The 18,000-nt window shown below is 44.6% G+C and overlaps 1 protein-coding gene across 6 annotated transcripts in view; it reads right to left on the minus strand.

The window, feature by feature from the left end:
- The window catches only part of LOC133489270 (xenotropic and polytropic retrovirus receptor 1 homolog), a 246,898-nt gene that overhangs the window by 222,410 nt on the left and 6,488 nt on the right, over nt 1-18,000 (minus strand). For 5 of the 6 annotated variants that reach the window (XM_061798177.1, XM_061798175.1, XM_061798174.1 and 2 more), the window contains exon 2: nt 2,048-2,099. The exons of the other annotated variant lie outside the window; for it this stretch is intronic. In XM_061798177.1, coding sequence (XP_061654161.1) covers nt 2,048-2,099 — 52 coding nt within the window. The remainder of the gene's footprint in view (nt 1-2,047; nt 2,100-18,000) is intronic. 6 annotated transcript variants of the gene reach the window in all.

Below are 18,000 nucleotides of genomic sequence, written 5' to 3' on the forward strand. Positions count from 1 at the left end.
AGAGCTGACCGTCCAGCCAAACTGAGCAATCTGGGAGAAGAATCTTGGTGAGAGAGGTAAAGAAGAACCCAAAGAGCACGTTGGCTGTGCTCCAGAGATTAACTCCGAAGATGGGAGAAAGTCATCAAAAATCAACCATCACTGCAGCCCTCCACCAGTTGGGGCTTTAAGGCACAGTGGCCCGACGGAAACCTCTCCCCAGTGCAAGACGCATGAAAACCCGCATGGAGTTTTATTATCAGACAATTTAAAAAATAAATAAATAAAATAACACCTGAAGGACTCCAAGATGGTGAGAAGATTCTCTGGTCTGATGAGACCAAAACAGAACATTTTGGCCTTAATTCTAAGCGGTATGTGTGGAGAAAACCAGGCACTGCTCCTCACCTGTCCAATACAGTCCCAACAGTGAAGCATGGTGGTGGCAGAATCATGCTGTGGGGGTGTTTTTCAGATGCGGGGACAGAATGACTGGTTGCAATCAAAGGAAAGATGAATGCGGCCAAGTACAGGGATATCCTGGACAAAAACCTTCTCCTGAGTGCTCAGGACCTCAAACTGGGCCGAAGGTTCACCAACAACACAATGACCCTAAGCACAGAGCTAAAATAACGAAGGAGTGGCTTCAGAACAACTCCGTGACTGTTCTTGAATGGCCCAGCCAGAGCCGTGACTTAAACCCAATTGAGCATCTCTGGAGAGACCTGAAAATGGCTGTACACCAACGTTCACCATCCAACCTGACAGAACTGGAAAGGATCTGGAAGGAGGAATGACAGAGGATCCCCAAATCCAGGTGTGAAAAACTTGTTGCATCATTCCCAAAAAGACTGGCTGTATTAGCTCAAAAGGGTGCTTCTGTTGACCAATACTCCATTTGCACATTGATTGAGGAGTATCTGCAACATTTGCACAATCAACATTGTCCCAGATTATCGCACTAGTCGCTTGAAGTCTCGGTGCCCTTTGCACAATGGTCATTGCACCGGACTATTGCAATATTAGTCTTTCGAACTGCTCTAAGTGCTAGAGGACTCTGCATCTTTTTGCACAATTGTCAAAAAAATAATAATTACCGGCATTACCAGATAACTAGCAACCCTTTATTGCTCAGTGATTGTTTTTCTCAAATGTCTTTATGTCTCAGAAGTGTTCTCTGTCAATTGACTTGACGTGCAGGGTGTCCTTTAAATAGACCAATCCGTATAATATACAGTTTTAAATTGACCTCATCTACTTTGGCTGCCAAGACTGCACTCAAAATTATGAGGGTTCTTCATAAAACAAGGTAAATAATCTGATCATCGACAATTGCCGACAGCACAGAGGACAAGTGGTTCGCATGTGTTCAAATCTCATGCCTTCCTGTATGGAGTTTGTATCCTCTTCCCGTGCTTGTATGTTTTCTCGAGGTACTCTGGCTTCTTCCCACATTTCAAACACATGCAAATTATGCTAATTGAAGATTAAATTGTCCTTAGGTGTGAATGTGTGTGTAAATGGCTTTATTTGAATATGTGCCCTGCTATTGGCTAACGAGCAGTCCAGGGTGTACACCACCTCTCGCAGCTGCAGCTTGTACAGGCTCCATCTCATCCGCATCCCTAATGAGGTGAAGTGGTAAAGAAAATGAATGATTGAATGGATGGCTGGATGATTTCAACTTGTAACGGACAGACCGGATAAACACAGGATTAAATGTTAGGTTTTTAAAGGACCTCACGAAAATAAACTGCCAATCATTGGTCAAATAAAGGATTTTTCGGTTTCTAAAGGACCGGACTAAAATAAGCTGCCAATTATTGGTGAAATAAAATATTGTTTCTGATAAAACTGTCAGAGAATTATATATTACTGCATTTAAGTTTGTCAAAATGTACAGTAAAGACTGAACATGGGTGAACATTATCATTACTGTCACCAACAATCATTCTTGTCCTGGGGGGGAGGGAGGGAGGGAGAGAGAGAGAGAGAGAGTGACAGAGAGAGACAGAGAGGGAGAGAGAGAGAGAGAGAGAGGAGAGAGACAGCGAGAGAGAGAGAATACCTTCGATGGACGGGGCCTGGTCCTGAGCAGCATACAACATCTCTTTGAAAGCCTGAAGATACAGAAACAATAACATTATAAATAAAGTGATATGCATTGGCGTTATTTTGTTTTTTTTAACTAAAAGTTTAATGAAATGTTACAGCAAAAATAAGCCTCTAAAGGTGCACTTATGAGTCAAAATATTATGCATAAGTTCACACAAGAGGTCACAAAATATAGAATGTTTAGGTTTTACTGCATGGCTGTTTTGCTTTCTATTCAGCGTTTTTGTGATTCGACCACAGAACTGTTCACAGTGATGACAAGAAAAAAAATATATAATGACTATCATAGAGAAAAAGATTTAATTTAAGGAAAGCGGTACACACTTGTGTATCCTGGTTACTCAGTCATCCTTTCTCTGCATGTTTGTCAAGACATCTCACATCCACCACACAACCAAAATTAAAGTGTGAGTATATAATGTGTTGTTTAAGTTTTAACAGGGCTCGATCGAGTGCGACGAAAATGGTCACATATGTGACCCTTTTTTCGATGTGCCCAAGTAAAATTTTCAACTGGTCCCACTTTTGCGCATGTGCCTGCTTTAATACTGTTTCTAATAAAGTCTCACGTTGCAGTGGACCCTCGATATAACGGACTAATACGAGCGTGGGGGGGGTTGTCTGTTACAGCCGATAGTCGGTTTACATAGAAGCACTTTTTTTGTGGCCATGTGCACCCATATAACTGCACACTACAACATTGTTTTTACTTTTTTCATGGCCTTAAATACCCAGTAGAGGACAAAGTTATTGTAAATATTTAAAATCTTGAAAATGTTTGAAAAGTTTTACATTTCATCAAAACTTACCACGCCGGTGTGCTTGGTCATAGTGACATTATTGACGTACAGTAGTCATCGGCGAGTCGCTTTCATAAGCCGCAAGGAATTAGTGTGCTTCCTAGTTCCAAACCGATTGCAATAGACAAACAGCTTGACAAAAAAAACCTGTTACTGTACCAAAAATAGCATGTTCCAGACTCCAGAGACTTGTGTTTCATATTCCTCACAGTTACAGTGTGTACAGAAAGTATTCACTCCCTTAAATTTTTTATTCTTTTTTTAGATTGCAGCCATTTGGTAAAATAATTTAAGTTAATTTTTTCCTCATTAATATACACACAGCACTCCATATTGACACAAACAAATGTAATTGTTGAATTTTTCGCAGATTTATTAAAATAGAAAAACTGAAATATCACACAGCTGTAAGTATTCAGAACCTTTGCTCAGTATTGAGTAGAAGGCACCCTTTTGAGCTAATACAGCCATGAGTCTTTTTTGGGAATGATCAACAAGTTTTTCACACCTGGATTTGGGGATCCTCTCCAGTTCTGTCAGGTTGGATGGTGAATGTTGGTGGGCAGCCATTTTCAGGTCTCTCCAGAGATGCTTAATTGGGTTTAGGTCAGGACCCTTGCTAGGTCATTCAAGAACAGTCACGGAGTTGTTCTGAAGCCACTCCTTCGGTATTTTAGCTCTGTGCTAAGGGTCATTGTCTTTTTGGAAGGCCAACCTTTGGCCCAGTCTGAGGTCGTAAGCACTCCGGAGAATGTTTTTGTCCAGGATATCCCTGTACTTGGCCGCATTCATCTTTCCTTCGATTGCAACCAGTCGTCCTGTCCCTGCAGCTGAAAAACACCCCCACAGCATGATGCTGCCACCACAATGCTTCACTGTTGGGACTGTATTGGACAAGTGAGGAGCAGTGCCTGATTTTCTCCCCGCTTACCGCTTAGAATTAAGGCCAAAAGTTTCTATCTTGGTCTCATCATGCCAGAGAATCTTATTTCTCACCTTCTTGGAGTCCTTCAGGTGTTTCTTAGCAAACTCCATGCGGGCTTTCTTGCTCTGAGGAGAGGCTTCCGTCGGGCCACTCTGCCATAAAGCCCCGACTGGTGGCGGGCTGCAGTGATGGTGGACTCTCTAGAATTTTCTCCCATCTCTCGACTGCATCTCTGGAGCTCAGCCATAGTGATCTTTGGGTTCTTCTTTACCTCTCTCACCAAGGCTCTTCTCCCCGATTGCTCAGTTTGGCCAGACAGCCAGCTCTAGGAAGGGTTCTGGTCATCCCAAACATCTTCCATTTAAGGATTATGGAGGCCAATGTGCTCTTAGGAACCTTAAGTGCAGCAGAGATTTTTTGTAACCTTGGCCAGATCTGTGCCTTGCCACAATTCTGTCTCTGAGTTCTTCAGGCAGTCCCTTTGACCTCATTATTCTCATTTGCTCTGACATGCACTGTGAGGTCTTAAATAGACAGTTGTGTGGCTTTCCTAATCAAGTCCAATCAGTATAATCAAAAACAGGTGGACTCCAATGAAGGTGTAGAATCATCCCTAGGATGACCTGAAGAAATGGGCAGCACCTGAGTTATATAAATAAATATAATATATATAAATATATGAGTGTCACAGCAAAGGGTCTGAATACTTATGGCTGTGTGATATTTCAGTTTTTCTTTTTTCATAAATATGCAAAGATTTCAATGAAAGTGTACAGCTTTTTCATAACCTCTAGATGATGGCATACATTGATAAAATGTTACAAGTTTTTTTCCAGTTGCACCTATACCTATGTATAATGCGCACAATTGACTTTTGACAAGTTTTTGCGGGGGGGGGGGGGGGGGGGGGGAATGCGCATTATACACGTTAAGTAATTACGATAAGTGGTTTTCCCATTCCAAGAGGGTTCGGAGCCATCACGATAAGAACTGGCCCCTCTGGGTCAAAGAAATGATCAAATACAAGTATACGTTTTTATACGTTTTTATGTTTTTAAATTTAATTGACCTGTTTTGTCTTTTACTGCTTGTTGCAGTTCACAGTAATAATAATAATTTGCAAATATAAGTCGAGTCACTGTCAATCTTCAAACAAAAATGTGGTATTCCATGGCCATGCTGTACCTCTTCAAAAAGTGGTGCGACCAAATCATGCTGGACTGAAAAAGTTGGTCGCACCAGTGCTACTAGTGCAAAAGTTAGTGTAGAGCCCTGAAATAACATGTTGCTGTTTTCCCCTTTGTTTTATTGCAAAGCAATTCATCCATCCATCCATCCATTTTCTGAGCCGCTTCTCCTCACTAGGGTCGCGGGTGTGCCGTAGCCTATCCCAGCTATCATCGGGCAGGAGGCGGGGTACACCCTGAACTGGTTTCCAGCCAATCGCAGGGCACATATAAACAAACAACCATTCGCACTCATATTCACACCATCGGGCAATTTAGAGTCGTCAATTACCCTACCATGCATGTTTTTGGGATGTGGGAGGAAATCGGAGTGCCTGAAGAAAACCCATGCAGGCACGGGGAGAAGATGCAAACTCCACACAGGCGGGGCCGGGGATTGAACCCCGGTCTTCAGAACTGTGATGCAGACGCTCTAACCAGTCGCTCACCATGCCGCCAAAAGCAATTCAATCAACTTTTATTAAGCAGACTCATAGTCAGTCCAACTAGAATCTAAGAAATTTCACGTGCACTGTAGAGTATGCAGGTATTTATTTCACAGTCACACCGTATTAATTTTTGGCTAAAAAGTTACTGAATCGATTTCCAGCCACTGAATCGTTTCAGAATCAGAATCATCTTTATTTGCCAAGTATGTCCAAAAAAAACACACAAGGAATTTGTCTCCGGGAGTTGGAGCCGCTCTCCTATGACAACAGACAGTCAATTGACAGAGAACACTTTTGTGACATAAAGACATTGACACAAAAAAAAAATAATAATAAACAGTCACTGAGCAATAAAGGGTTGATAGTTGTCTGGTAATGCCGGTACATTTTTTTTTCTTTTTTTTTTGACAATTGTGCAAAAGATGCAGAGTCCTCTAGCACTTAGAGCAGTTCGAATGACTAATATTGCAGTAGTCCGGCGCAATGACCATTGTGCAAAGGGCGCCAAGACTTCAAGGAGTGTATGCAGTTTAAAGTGACAAGTAGTGCGATAATCTGGGACAATGTTGATTGTGCAAATGTTGCAGATACTCCTCAATCATTGTGCAAATGGAGCAGATGCTACCCTGGCATGAGGGGCCAGTATTGGTCAACAACAGATATGCAAATAGTGCAGCGTGGCGAGACTACTACAGTGAGTGCACGAGTAATATATAATTGTCCCCACAGAAATGTGACAACGAACTCAAGTTAAAAAATTGCCAGCATGTTGTAATAGAATTGTAGGTTAGGTGTTCAAGAAGTTGATCGCAAGAGGGAAGAAGCTGTTGGAATGTCTGCTAGTTTTAGTTTGCATTGATCGGTAGCGCCTACCTGAGGGAAGGAGCTGGAAGAGCTGGTGACCAGGATGTGGAGGGTCCAAGAGGATTTTGCACGCTCTTGTCGTAGTTCTGGCACCGTGCAAGTCCTCAAGGGTAGGTAGGGGGTACCGACAATCCTTTCAGCAGTTTTGATTGTCCGTTGCAGTCGGAGCTTGTCCTTTTTTGTAGCAGCACCAAACCAGACTGTGATGGTAGAACACAGTACTGATTCGATGACCGCTGTGTAGAACTGCCTCAGCAGCTTCTGTGGCAGGCCGTGCTTTCTCAGAAGCTGCAGGAAGTACATCCTCTGCTGGGCCTTTTTGAGGACGGAGTTGATGTTGGTCGCCCACTTCAGGTCCTGAGAGACTGTAATTCCCAGGAACTTGAAGGTCTCGACGGTCGACAGCTGGACAACATGGGGGCAGCTGTGGATGCCTCCTGAAGTCCACGATCATCTCTACAGTCTTGAGCGTGTTCAGCTCTAGGTTGTGTCGGCCGCACCACAGCTCCAGCCGCTCCACTTCCTGTCGATATGCAGACTCGTCACCGTCCTTAATGAGGCCGATGACAGTGGTGTCATCTGCAAACTTCAGGAGTTTGACAGCCAGGTGCGCTGAGATGGAGTTTTTCGTGTAGAGAGAGAAGAGCAGCGGAGACAGGACACAACCTTGGGGCGCCCCAGTGCTGAGGCTGGCAGGTGAGACGCTGAGCTGGAGAAGCTTGGATGAAAGGAGAACAGGGATGATGGTGTTGCACGCTGAGCTGAAGTCAACGAACAGGATCCTCGCGTAGGTCCCTGTACTGTCGAGGTGTTCTCGGATGAAGTGCAGTCCCATGTTGACTGCATCATCCGCAGACCTGTTCGCGCGGTAGGCAACCTGCAGGGGGTCCAGCAGGGGACCTGTGACGCTCTTGAGGTGGTCCAGCACGAGACGTTCAAAGGACTTCATAACCACAGATGTCAAGGCGACAGGCCTGTAGTGATTTATACCCGAGATTGCAGGTTTCTTGGGGACTGGAATGATGGTGGAGCGTTTGAAACAGGATGGTACTTCGCACAGTTCCAGAGATCTATTGAAGATCTGTGTGAAGACTGGCGCGAGCCGGTCCGCGCAGACTTTTGAGGCAGGATGGGGACACATGGTCTGGGCCTGCCGCTTTGTTAATCTTTTGTTGTTTGAAGATACGTCTCACATCCTGTTCGTGGATAGTAAACGCAGAAGTCAGAGGTGTGATTGTGGTCGGTGGTGCAGCTGGGTGGGTGTGGGGTGTGAAAGTGTCCTTTTCAAATCTGCAGTAGAAGGTGTTCAAGTCGTTGGCTAGTGTGCTATTGTTCTCAGCTTGGGGGGGATCGTCGCTTGTTGTTGAAAGTGCAAAATGACTTTGTTGGTACACAAACCTCTTCACAGAAACTGATATAGGATGTGACAGTGTCCGTATATTCATCCAGGTTGCCAGCTGAATTTTTAAAGACACTCCAGTCTGTGCAGTCTAAACAGCTTTGAAGTTCCATCTTTGCATCATTGGTTCACTTTTTCACTGTTTTCACTGTAGGCTTCGCGCATTTAAGTTCTTGCCTGTACGTCGGTATTAAGTGAATTAAGCAATGATCAGACGAGCCCAGGGCGGCACGGTATGCGTTTTTCGGATCCCATCGCTCTAAATATATAATTTCTAATAATCTAATATATAAACCAATATCGTCCTTGATTTGAATCGGCAAACACAAATCGTAATACGAATCAAATCATTGCTAAAATGCATCGTTACACCTAGGGTGGGGGATCGTTTGAATTTGAGCGATTCCGGTCCCGATTTGGTTGATCATTTCAAATCCAGTTCCAAACAATTTTCGATTCCAATTCTTTTAGGGGGCTGGGTCAAAAACGTTTTCATGGTTTAAATAAAGGGTGTCCAAATTATGAACAACCATTTCCTTGACAGCCTGCAGCATAAAATAAATGAACATTGGACTCTGGGTTCTTTATAACCAGTATCAATCAATAGAAAATTTATGAACTAGGCAATGTGTGTGGAACTCACCCAATTGACCTAATATTCATTAATTATTGTTTCAGCTAAAAGTTAAATATAGCATTGTTAAAATAGTTATTTGTGACTTTTTTATCACATCAAATGGTTTATATGCGCACATTTTTACTTGACTTCCTGTTTTAAGCATGTAGCCTTTTATATTGAAAGGTACGCACCGGAACTCAGCATTTTGGCACGAAAACTAACTTCATCAGACAACGGTAAAAAGGAAAGCAAAATGAGACGCAAGAAAAAGAGTATTGAATGGAACCAAATGGTCTGTAAAACGATTACTTTAACTACCCACCGATGAGCCACAAGATTATTGTTTGTGACACTGTGAGACGTTTTTGTTAATTTTGTCCAAATTCATTGCCTTTAGCTCAATGTTAAGCTTGTAATGAGACCGTTTCTACTTTCTTTCCATTATGGTAAAGTCATTTATATTTTATTTTTGTGTCTGTCATCAGCTTGGTTTGAAGATGAAAATAATTGCTAAAAACCATCAGTGCAAGACTGTAACCCACCTGCAGCGATTATGAAATAAGAATTGTAATTAACTTAGGATAAAATAATAACGTTTGCGTTACTTCCGGTTTATCGTAAATTTGAATTGATTGTTAATATCAAACTAATCTCTCGAAAAGGGCACCACGTCAAATTTTTCAAGTTTAACTTCAGGCGAAATGACGACAAACCTTTTTAAATCAGTCTCATGATCTGTAGGTTGTTACATTCTACGACATTTTGAGTTCTATGTTACAGAGGTTTACTCAAATTCAGAACACACACAAAATACGACCACGAGTGGAATTTTACGGTATATTTAATGAAACACACAACTACAACTACAAACAAAACTAGAATATATAATATATAATATAACACTAAGGGTAAACAAAAGAAAGAAAATAAGGCGTATGAAAATGGAAAAGAGGACATCGTGTGTGGTCACTGGGCTAAAATAAATGAGCGTTTAATGCGTTGAGTCAGAGCGAGAGAAGGCAAAATTGGGATTTCGTAGGAAGCTAGTAATTTCCCCACAATTATTACGCACTGATGTTGTACATCATATTAAGGATTGCAGTGTAGACTCACGAACGCAAATCCGCTGGTCTTTGGGGTGGTCTTCCTCCGGACCTCAGGCGGGAAAGAAGCAGGTTCGGTTGAAGAAAAACCAGATGCACAAAAATAAAAAGAAGTTGGAAAGGAAAGTTGTTGTCCCGTTTGGAATGAGATCATAACTTCCCTGCCGATTGACCTGTGGCTGCCCAAGCTCTGGCCCTCAGAGGCTTGCGGGATCCGTCCGGGATGCCGACAGTTGCTCGTTGAGGCCCCGCCGACCGTTCGTGGCTACGGAAAGCTATCGGAGCCACATGGTCGACTTCTTCCATCGAAAACACCGCCGGCTTGGGCGGGTGTTCGCGCACGAGGTGGCACCCGGAGGTGCCAGAGGACAAAAAGGGAAGAAAAGAAGGGGGAGGGGTGGCCGGAGGCGAGCTGTCAGCACAGGTACGAGGAGAAGGAAAAAGAAGCCTCAACTCAACCTAACTCAAGTTCAAGTTCCCTCCTACTCTGAGAACGGTGTGAGTTTAGAGTTAAATACCCCAGAGGCGGGGCTTAGGAAGGGGGAGTGCCGACCTGGAGAAGACCACGCCCACCAGCCTGAATCTTGTCTATAAATTTGAGTAAATAGGTTTTAAAATAATATTAATTTCAAACACTCCCAACTTTGTACTCTCACGCATAGAATCATTGTTTAAACTTTGGTCGTGGCAGATGGGTTGCTTATTGTTCAATACAACATTTCGTACAGTTTGATTTCAAACCATGAACCGCTTTCAACATCATGCAGAGGACCTGTCAAAGTGAGAATGTGGACACAGACAGCAAGGCATACATTTGGAATACTTCTACAGAATTTGCAAGGTATAAAAACGGACATTTTATCTTCCGTTAATAAACATCAAAGGCACGTCCACAAGTTCTGGCGCTTGCAGTTCCTCTCAACGCCAATGGGTGGAGCCTCATGCGCATCGGTGGATATTAACCACATAGTCTTCTCCAACCATTTGGTCCGGGGAGGGGTCTTTTGAAGACCGGAATCAAGATTTGACAGTAAGCTGCTCATTAGGTTAAGGTCCACTTGACGTACACCAGGCCCTGTCCTCGTTGCAGTCTCACAGCAGGGCAGAGTGGAGGAGTGGGGGTTCTCAGGTGGTCGCGAGTCTCTGTGACGCCTCAAAGTTGCGGCATGCATGTCTGCAATACACCGTTTAACTTGTTAGCTGCCTCAATGTTGGCATAGATGTATTTTATTGTTTCACTCACCCAACTTACTTCACTGAAGTTCCGTGCAGTGTAGAATGAGGCTCGGAGCGGGAGGGAGCACGTCAGACTTCTACACGTCGTGAAAGCCTCCTTTGCACAATATAATCTTAATCCAAGTGTTGCACTGAGGTGACTGGTCATTTATTTTAACATAGCTGGGATAGGCTCCAGCACGCCTGCGACCCTAGTGAGGACAAGCGGAATGGATGAAGGAATCAGTTAGGACACACTTTTGTTCGCCGCTGCCGTTGGGGACAGGCACGTCTTCGTGCACGTTCTTCTTTGTTGGTTTTCGCCGCTTTCTTCTTCCGAGTCGGCAGACTATAGGCATCAAAACCGGGAACCGAAAATTTTTAATTTCAACAATTCCGGAAGAACCGGAATGTTTGTCCCGGTTTCAATCGGTTCTCAATGCCCAACCCTAGTTACACCCCTAATATATTTTTTTTTCCACTGTCAATCTTAAACTACGGTATGCCAATTAAGACAACTATTCATCAGCATGCATGGTAATGCTGTACCTCCCCAAAAAGGATGCAACCCAATCATGTGCTGGTGCGACAAACTGAAAAAGTTAGTCACACCAGTACTTCCAGTGCAAGCGTAGAGCCCCATTTAAGGCTTTCGCTGACCATCGTGCCATTCTTTTCACCATTACCAGTGCCCAGCAGACTGCATATTTATCTTCCTCAGGAACACCAAGACAAATAAATACAGCACCCCTGACCAACCTTGCAGCAAGTCCCCTTGCTTCTGAACTAGAGCGGTGTTTTTTTGTTTTTTTTTACCTATACCAATTATTAGCAGTCAAGAAGGCCACTAACCAATATTTTGAATCTATATTCATTTGCAATAAAAATAGCCCCCCCTTGAGCAGTCACCTTGTCGTGGTGGAGGGGTTTGTGTGTCCCAGTGATCCTAGGAGCTAAGTTGTCTGGGGCTTTATGCCCCTGGCAGGGTCACCCATGACAAACAGGTCCTAGGTGAGGGACCAGACAAAGCACAGCTCAAAGACCCCTAATGATGACGACAAACAATGGACTTCGTTTTCCCTTGCCCGGACGCGGGCCACCGGGGCCCCCCACTGGAGCCAGGCCTGGTGGTGGGGCTCGAAGGAGAGCGCCTGGTGGCCGGGTCTGCACGCATGGGGCCCGGCCGGGCACAGCCCGAAAGGGTAACGTGGGTCCCCCTTCCCATGGGCTCACCACCTGTGGGAGGGGCCATAGGGGTCGGGTGCAGTGTGAGCTGGGCGGTGGCCGAAGGGGGGGACCTTGGCGATCCGATCCCCGGCTACAGAAGCTGGCTCTAGGGACGTGGAATGTCACCTCTCTGGCAGGGAAGGAGCCCGAGCTGGTGTGTGAGGTCGAGAAGTTCCGACTCGATATAGTCGGACTCGCCTCCACACACACCTTGGGCTCTGGTACCAGTCCTCTCGAGAGGGGTTGGACTCTCTTCCACTCTGGAGTTGCCCATGGTGAGAGGCGCCGAGCAGGTGTGGGTATACTTATTGCCCCCCGGCTCGGCGCCTGTACGTTGGGGTTCACCCCGGTGGACGAGAGGGTAGCCTCCCTCCGCCTTCGGGTGGGGGGACGGGTCCTGACTGTTGTTTGTGCCTATGCACCAAACAGCAGTTCAGAGTACCCACCCTTTTTGGAGTCCTTGGAGGGGGTGCTGGAGAGCGCTCCCGCTGGGGACTCCATTGTTCTTTTGGGGGACTTCAATGCTCACGTGAACGGCCCCCCCGATCAGAACCCGAGCGGTGTTCTGTTATTGGACTTCTGTGCTCGTCACGGATTCTCCATAACGAACACCATGTTCAAGCATATGGGTGTCCACACGTGCACTTGGCACCAGGACACCCTAGGTCGCAGTTCGATGATCGACTTTGTGGTCGTGTCATCGGACTTGCGGCCGCATGTCTTGGACACTCGGGTGAAGAGAGGGGCGGAGCTGTCAACTGATCACCACCTGGTGGTGAGTTGGCTCCGATGGTGGGGGAAGATGCCGGTCCGACGTGGCAGGCCCAAACGTATTGTGAGGGTCTGCTGGGAATGTCTGGCAGAATCCCCTGTCAGAAGGAGTTTCAACTCCCACCTCCGACAGAACTTTGCTCATGTTCCGGGGGAGGCGGGGGACATCGAGTCCGAGTGGACCATGTTCCGCGCCTCCATTGCTGAGGCGGCCGACCGGAGCTGTGGCCGTAAGGTGGTCGGTGCCTGTCGTGGCGGCAATCCCCGAACCCGTTGGTGGACACCAACGGTGAGGGATGCCGTCAAGCTGAAGAAGGAGTCCTACAGGGGGATCACACTGCTCAGCCTCCCTGGTAAGGTCTATTCAGGGGTGCTGGAGAGGAGGGTCCGTCGGGAAGTCGAATCTCAGATTCAGGAGGAGCAGTGTGGTTTTCGTCCTGGCCGTGGAACAGTGGACCAGCTCTACACCCTCGGCAGGGTCCTCGAGGGTGCATGGGAGTTCGCCCAACCAGTCTACATGTGTTTTGTGGACTTGGAGAAGGCGTTCGACCGTGGAGAGTGCTTCGGGAGTATGGGGTACCGAACCCCCTGATACGGGCTGTTCGGTCCGTGTACGACCGGAGTCAGAGTTTGGTCCGCATATCCGGCAGTAAGTCGGACTCGTTCCCGGTGAGGGTTGGACTCCGCCAAGGCTGCCCTTTGTCGCCGATTCTGTTCATAACTTTTATGGACAGAATTTCTAGGCGCAGCCGAGGCGTAGAGGGGGTCCGGTTTGGTGGCCTCAGTATTGCATCTCTGCTTTTTGCAGATGATGTGGTTCTGTTGGCTTCATCAAGCCGTGACCTCCAACTCTCATTGGAGCAGTTCGCAGCCGAGTGTGAAGCGGCTGGGATGAGAATCAGCACCTCCAAATCTGAGACCATGGTCCTCAGTCAGGAAAGGGTGGCATGCCATCTCCAGGTCGGGGATGAGATCCTGCCCCAAGTGGAGGAATTCAAGTATCTTGGGGTCTTGTTCACGAGTGAGGGAAGAATGGAACGGGAGATCGACAGGCGGATCGGTGCAGCGTCTGCAGTGATGCAGACTTTGTATCGGTCCGTTGTGGTAAAGAAAGAGCTAAGCCGAAAGGCGAAGCTCTCAATTTACCGGTCGATCTTCGTTCCTACCCTCACCTATGGTCATGAGCTGTGGGTCGTGACCGAAAGAACAAGATCCCGGATACAAGCGGCCGAAATGAGTTTCCTCCGCAGGGTGTCCGGGCTCTCCCTTAGAGATAGGGTGAGAAGCTCGGTCATCCAGGTGGATCTCAGAGTAGAGCCGCTGCTCCTCCGCATTGAGAGGAGCCAGATGAGATGGCTGGGGCATCTGATTCGGATGCCTCCCGGACGCCTCCCTGGTGAGGTGTTCCGGGCATGTCCCACCGGGAGGAGACCCCGGGGACGACCCAGGACACGCTGGAGAGACTACATCCTTCGGCTGGCCTGGGAACGCCTCGGGATCCCCCCGGAAGAGCTGGATGAAGTGGCTGGGGAGAGGGAAGTATGGGCGTCCCTGCTGAAGCTACTGCCCCCGCGACCCGACCTGGATAAGCGGTAGAGAATGGATGGATGGATGGATAAAAATAGCAACGTGACAAGTGGCCGCCATCTTTGTGGAATTTTCTTAACAAAACATGGAATGAGCACTTCCAACACCTCTAATACACCATAAGAAATAAATTTTGGGGGAAAAAAAACAATTGATTATTAAAGTACATGACCTATTCTACTGCCCACCCTGCTCTTCTCACCAATATAATGTTCCATTTACGCTATTTAAGTTGAGTTTTTAGGGTAAGTGAAAACATGAAACATCACGGTAATTCGGACGCATCGACTCGGAAAAACCCTCACAATTTCACCTCGTACAAGCTTATTAATGGACATTTTTAACTGAAATTTGTCAGCCAAACGGAAAAGGGATTCCCCGTGTAGTAGAAGAAACTAAAGGGTTGAGTAGATGTTGAGAAATAATTAAGTTGTACTGTTTTACTCTAATTTGAAGGTGTTTTTTGACCGGATTTTCTTGACGTGTCACACAAAGAAATCAATTTCTCTGGAATCCATCATCTGATTTTCTAATTTCTTGGTGCGTTGTGCTCAGGTTGAAGTGGTCATTCCAACCAAACTTAGTATTTTGACAGACTGTCATTTTTGGGAAATTTTGTCATGTTGATATTAAAAGGAAAAATATTTGCGAAAAATTTTTAATGATACAAACTCCAACACTTAGCTACGTTTAAATGCATTTAAGCATTTGTAAAACAGCTTTTCATATTTGCAACGTTAAATATTTTCTTTCATTTTTCTTTTTATCGTAGACAAGACACCTTTGTTTTAAAAGTATAAAAATGTGCAGGGAGCGCCCAGGCTCAGCAGCATGTCTTATAATAATATAATCTTAATATAATAAGTTAATTGAAAACTTAAAGAAATAGCTTCCTTTAAATTTTCTACAGTAAATAAAGATAATTTAAAATAAAGTAAATAAAGTATATTTTAATATAACTGAAATTCACTTGTCGGTTTTAAATTAAAACAAAAGCAAAAATTACAGGGAGTTTCCAGGTCCAGCAGCATCTCTTACAAAGTTAACTGAAATTTTAAAAAATATAAAAATTGTTCCCTGAAGTTTACCCATTTTTAAATTTACATCTAATCGGGCTGTTGAAATTTTTTTTTTAAAAAAGGAAGATGCTGATATGTGTCAAAATGTGGAATATCAGCGCCGATAATTAGCCTCAGCGATAATCGGCCTATCGCTGTTCTGAAGCTCCTGACACCAAGGCTGATGGTCTAGTTGCCGACATTACGCTATCACTTTGTCTTGAGTACCCTGCCCCCTCAGAAACTATAACGTCTCCTTCACTCGTCCAGCCCCCTGGTTTACCCTCAAAATACATGCCATAAAGACCTCTGTACTGTACAGAGAACAAATTTCGTGTTCATGCATGCATGTTCATGACAATAAAAAGGTGATTCTGTACAATTCTGTAAAGGTTCCGTACCAAACCAACTTTTTCTACTATTTCGGATGTTATACAGTGCACCCAGAAAGTATTCACAGCTTTTCATCTATTCCACATTTTGTTATGTTACAGCCTCATCATCTGTTTTCCTAAATGAAATCATTTAAAAACTGCATTTTATGTTCACTTGAATTTCTATTGTCTGATATTTACATTCGCTTGATGATCTTAAACATTAAAGTAGGGAAAAGAAGAAGAATAAGAATCACTTTTTATTGTAAAAACTATTGTAAACTATGTAAAAATATAATAATTTGAGAAGGGGGCCAATATTTTTTCACAGCAATGTATACTAAAACAATATTTCTTTACTTATTAGGGTTACTATTATTTTTCATGGGATATTAACGTCTTCTAAGTCTCTTAACAAGTCGTGATGGACACAAAAGCCTCTTTTTAACATTTGTACACACAAAATATTGAAAGTATACTTTGTGTGTGCGTTTGTGTGTGATTGATTTTATTCTCATTTCTGAGCTCTGGACTTCTATCCTTAAAATGCAAATGTTTGTACCAAGTGTATGGTATAAACTCTGGCCTGAAATTGAGACAACAAAATCAGCCTTTGCTAAGCGGTCAGCATTCGCGATGAGCATTAGCGCACTAGCGATTACCATTTTAGGTTTAAAGAAAAAACAGTAACTACCAATCAGCTCACTCGTACATCATGTTATATCTAAAAATCACCTACAGATGCTCCTCTGTCATTTTTTGAAAGGTTTATCAATGGCCCAACACTGTGTCCATCTGCAATAAATGTCCGTGTGAAACATAGCTTCCGGTGCTTTTGTCGTTTTTGGTCCCGGCGGAGCTGCAAGGCAGAAATTCTGCGTCCATCTTTCTTTAAGTTGACTTAGTTATGAGGGCGCCACGGTGGACGACTGGTTAGAGCGTCAGCCTCACAGTTCTGAGGACCGGGGTTCAATCCCAGGTCCCACCTGTGTGGAATTTGCAAGCTCTCCCCGTGCCTGCGTGGGTTTTCTCCGGGCACTCCGGTTTCCTCCCACATCCCTAAAACATGCATTAATTTGGGACTCTAAATTGCCCGGAGGTGTGAATGTGAGTGCGAATGATTGTTTGTTTATATGTGCCCTGCGATTGGCTGGCGACCAGTTCAGGGTGTACCCCGCCTCCTACCCAATGTTAGCTGGGATAGGCTCCAGCATGCCCGCGACCCTAGCAAGGAGAAGCGGCTCAGCACTCGTGTAAATACAGAGAGCGGCATCATGGTCAGTGCCATGTTAGCAATATGATAAAAAAAACAAAAAAAAGCTCTTTAAATGCAGATAATGTAATATTATTGATGTAATAAAATGGCGAAAGCTGTGATTTCTGTCTCACAGTAAAACACTCCATTTTGCAATTATTACATTAAACAATTCTGGTATCTAATTCTGGTATTACAACAATGATCAATTATTTCACTTTAAAACTTTATACTTACAATTATATCATTGGGCTGAATGTGTTCCATGTTTTTTTTCCCTTTTCATCTGTCCTGTTCAGCTGCATGGCCATGCAGGATAGTGGACTTGTATGCCTTTCGTGCTGGAACAGTTTTGCTCTTTATTGAAAATGCAGCCGGACAGAAAAGGGTTTTTTGGGGGAAAGACCAAAGGAAAGAACCGACAAGGGGAAATAGGAGTGTGAACCACAGCAAAACAATAGTTTGACAGTGCCAATGGCATGGGTAGCTTACACATCTGTGAAGGCACCATTAATGCTGAAAGGTACATACAGGTTTTCGAGAAACATATGCTGCCATCCAAGCAACGTCTTTTTCATGGACGCCCCTGCTTATTTCAGCAAGACAATGCCAAACCACATTCTGCATGTGTTACAACAGCGTGGCTTCGTAGTAAAAGAGCACGGGTACTAGACTGGCCTGCCTGCAGTCCAGACCTGTCTCTCATTGAAAATGTGTGGCACATTATGAAGCGTAAAATACGACAACGGAGACCCCGGACTGTTGAACAGCTGAAGCCGTACATTAAGCAAGAATGGGAAAGAATTCCACCTACAAAGCTTCAACAATTAGTGTCCTCCGTTCCCAAATGTTTATTGAATGTTGTTAAAAGAAAAGGTGATGTAACACAGTGGTAAACATGACCCTTTCCCAGCTTTTTTAGAACGTGTTGCAGCCATAAAATTCTAAGTTCATGATTATTTGCTAAAAACAATCAAGTTTATCAGTTTTAACATTAAATATCTTGTCTTTGTAGTGTATTCAATTAAATATAG

Source organism: Phyllopteryx taeniolatus, chromosome 14 (genome assembly GCF_024500385.1).
Source record: "Phyllopteryx taeniolatus isolate TA_2022b chromosome 14, UOR_Ptae_1.2, whole genome shotgun sequence".
In the NCBI taxonomy this organism is placed as follows: Eukaryota; Metazoa; Chordata; class Actinopteri; order Syngnathiformes; family Syngnathidae; genus Phyllopteryx; species Phyllopteryx taeniolatus.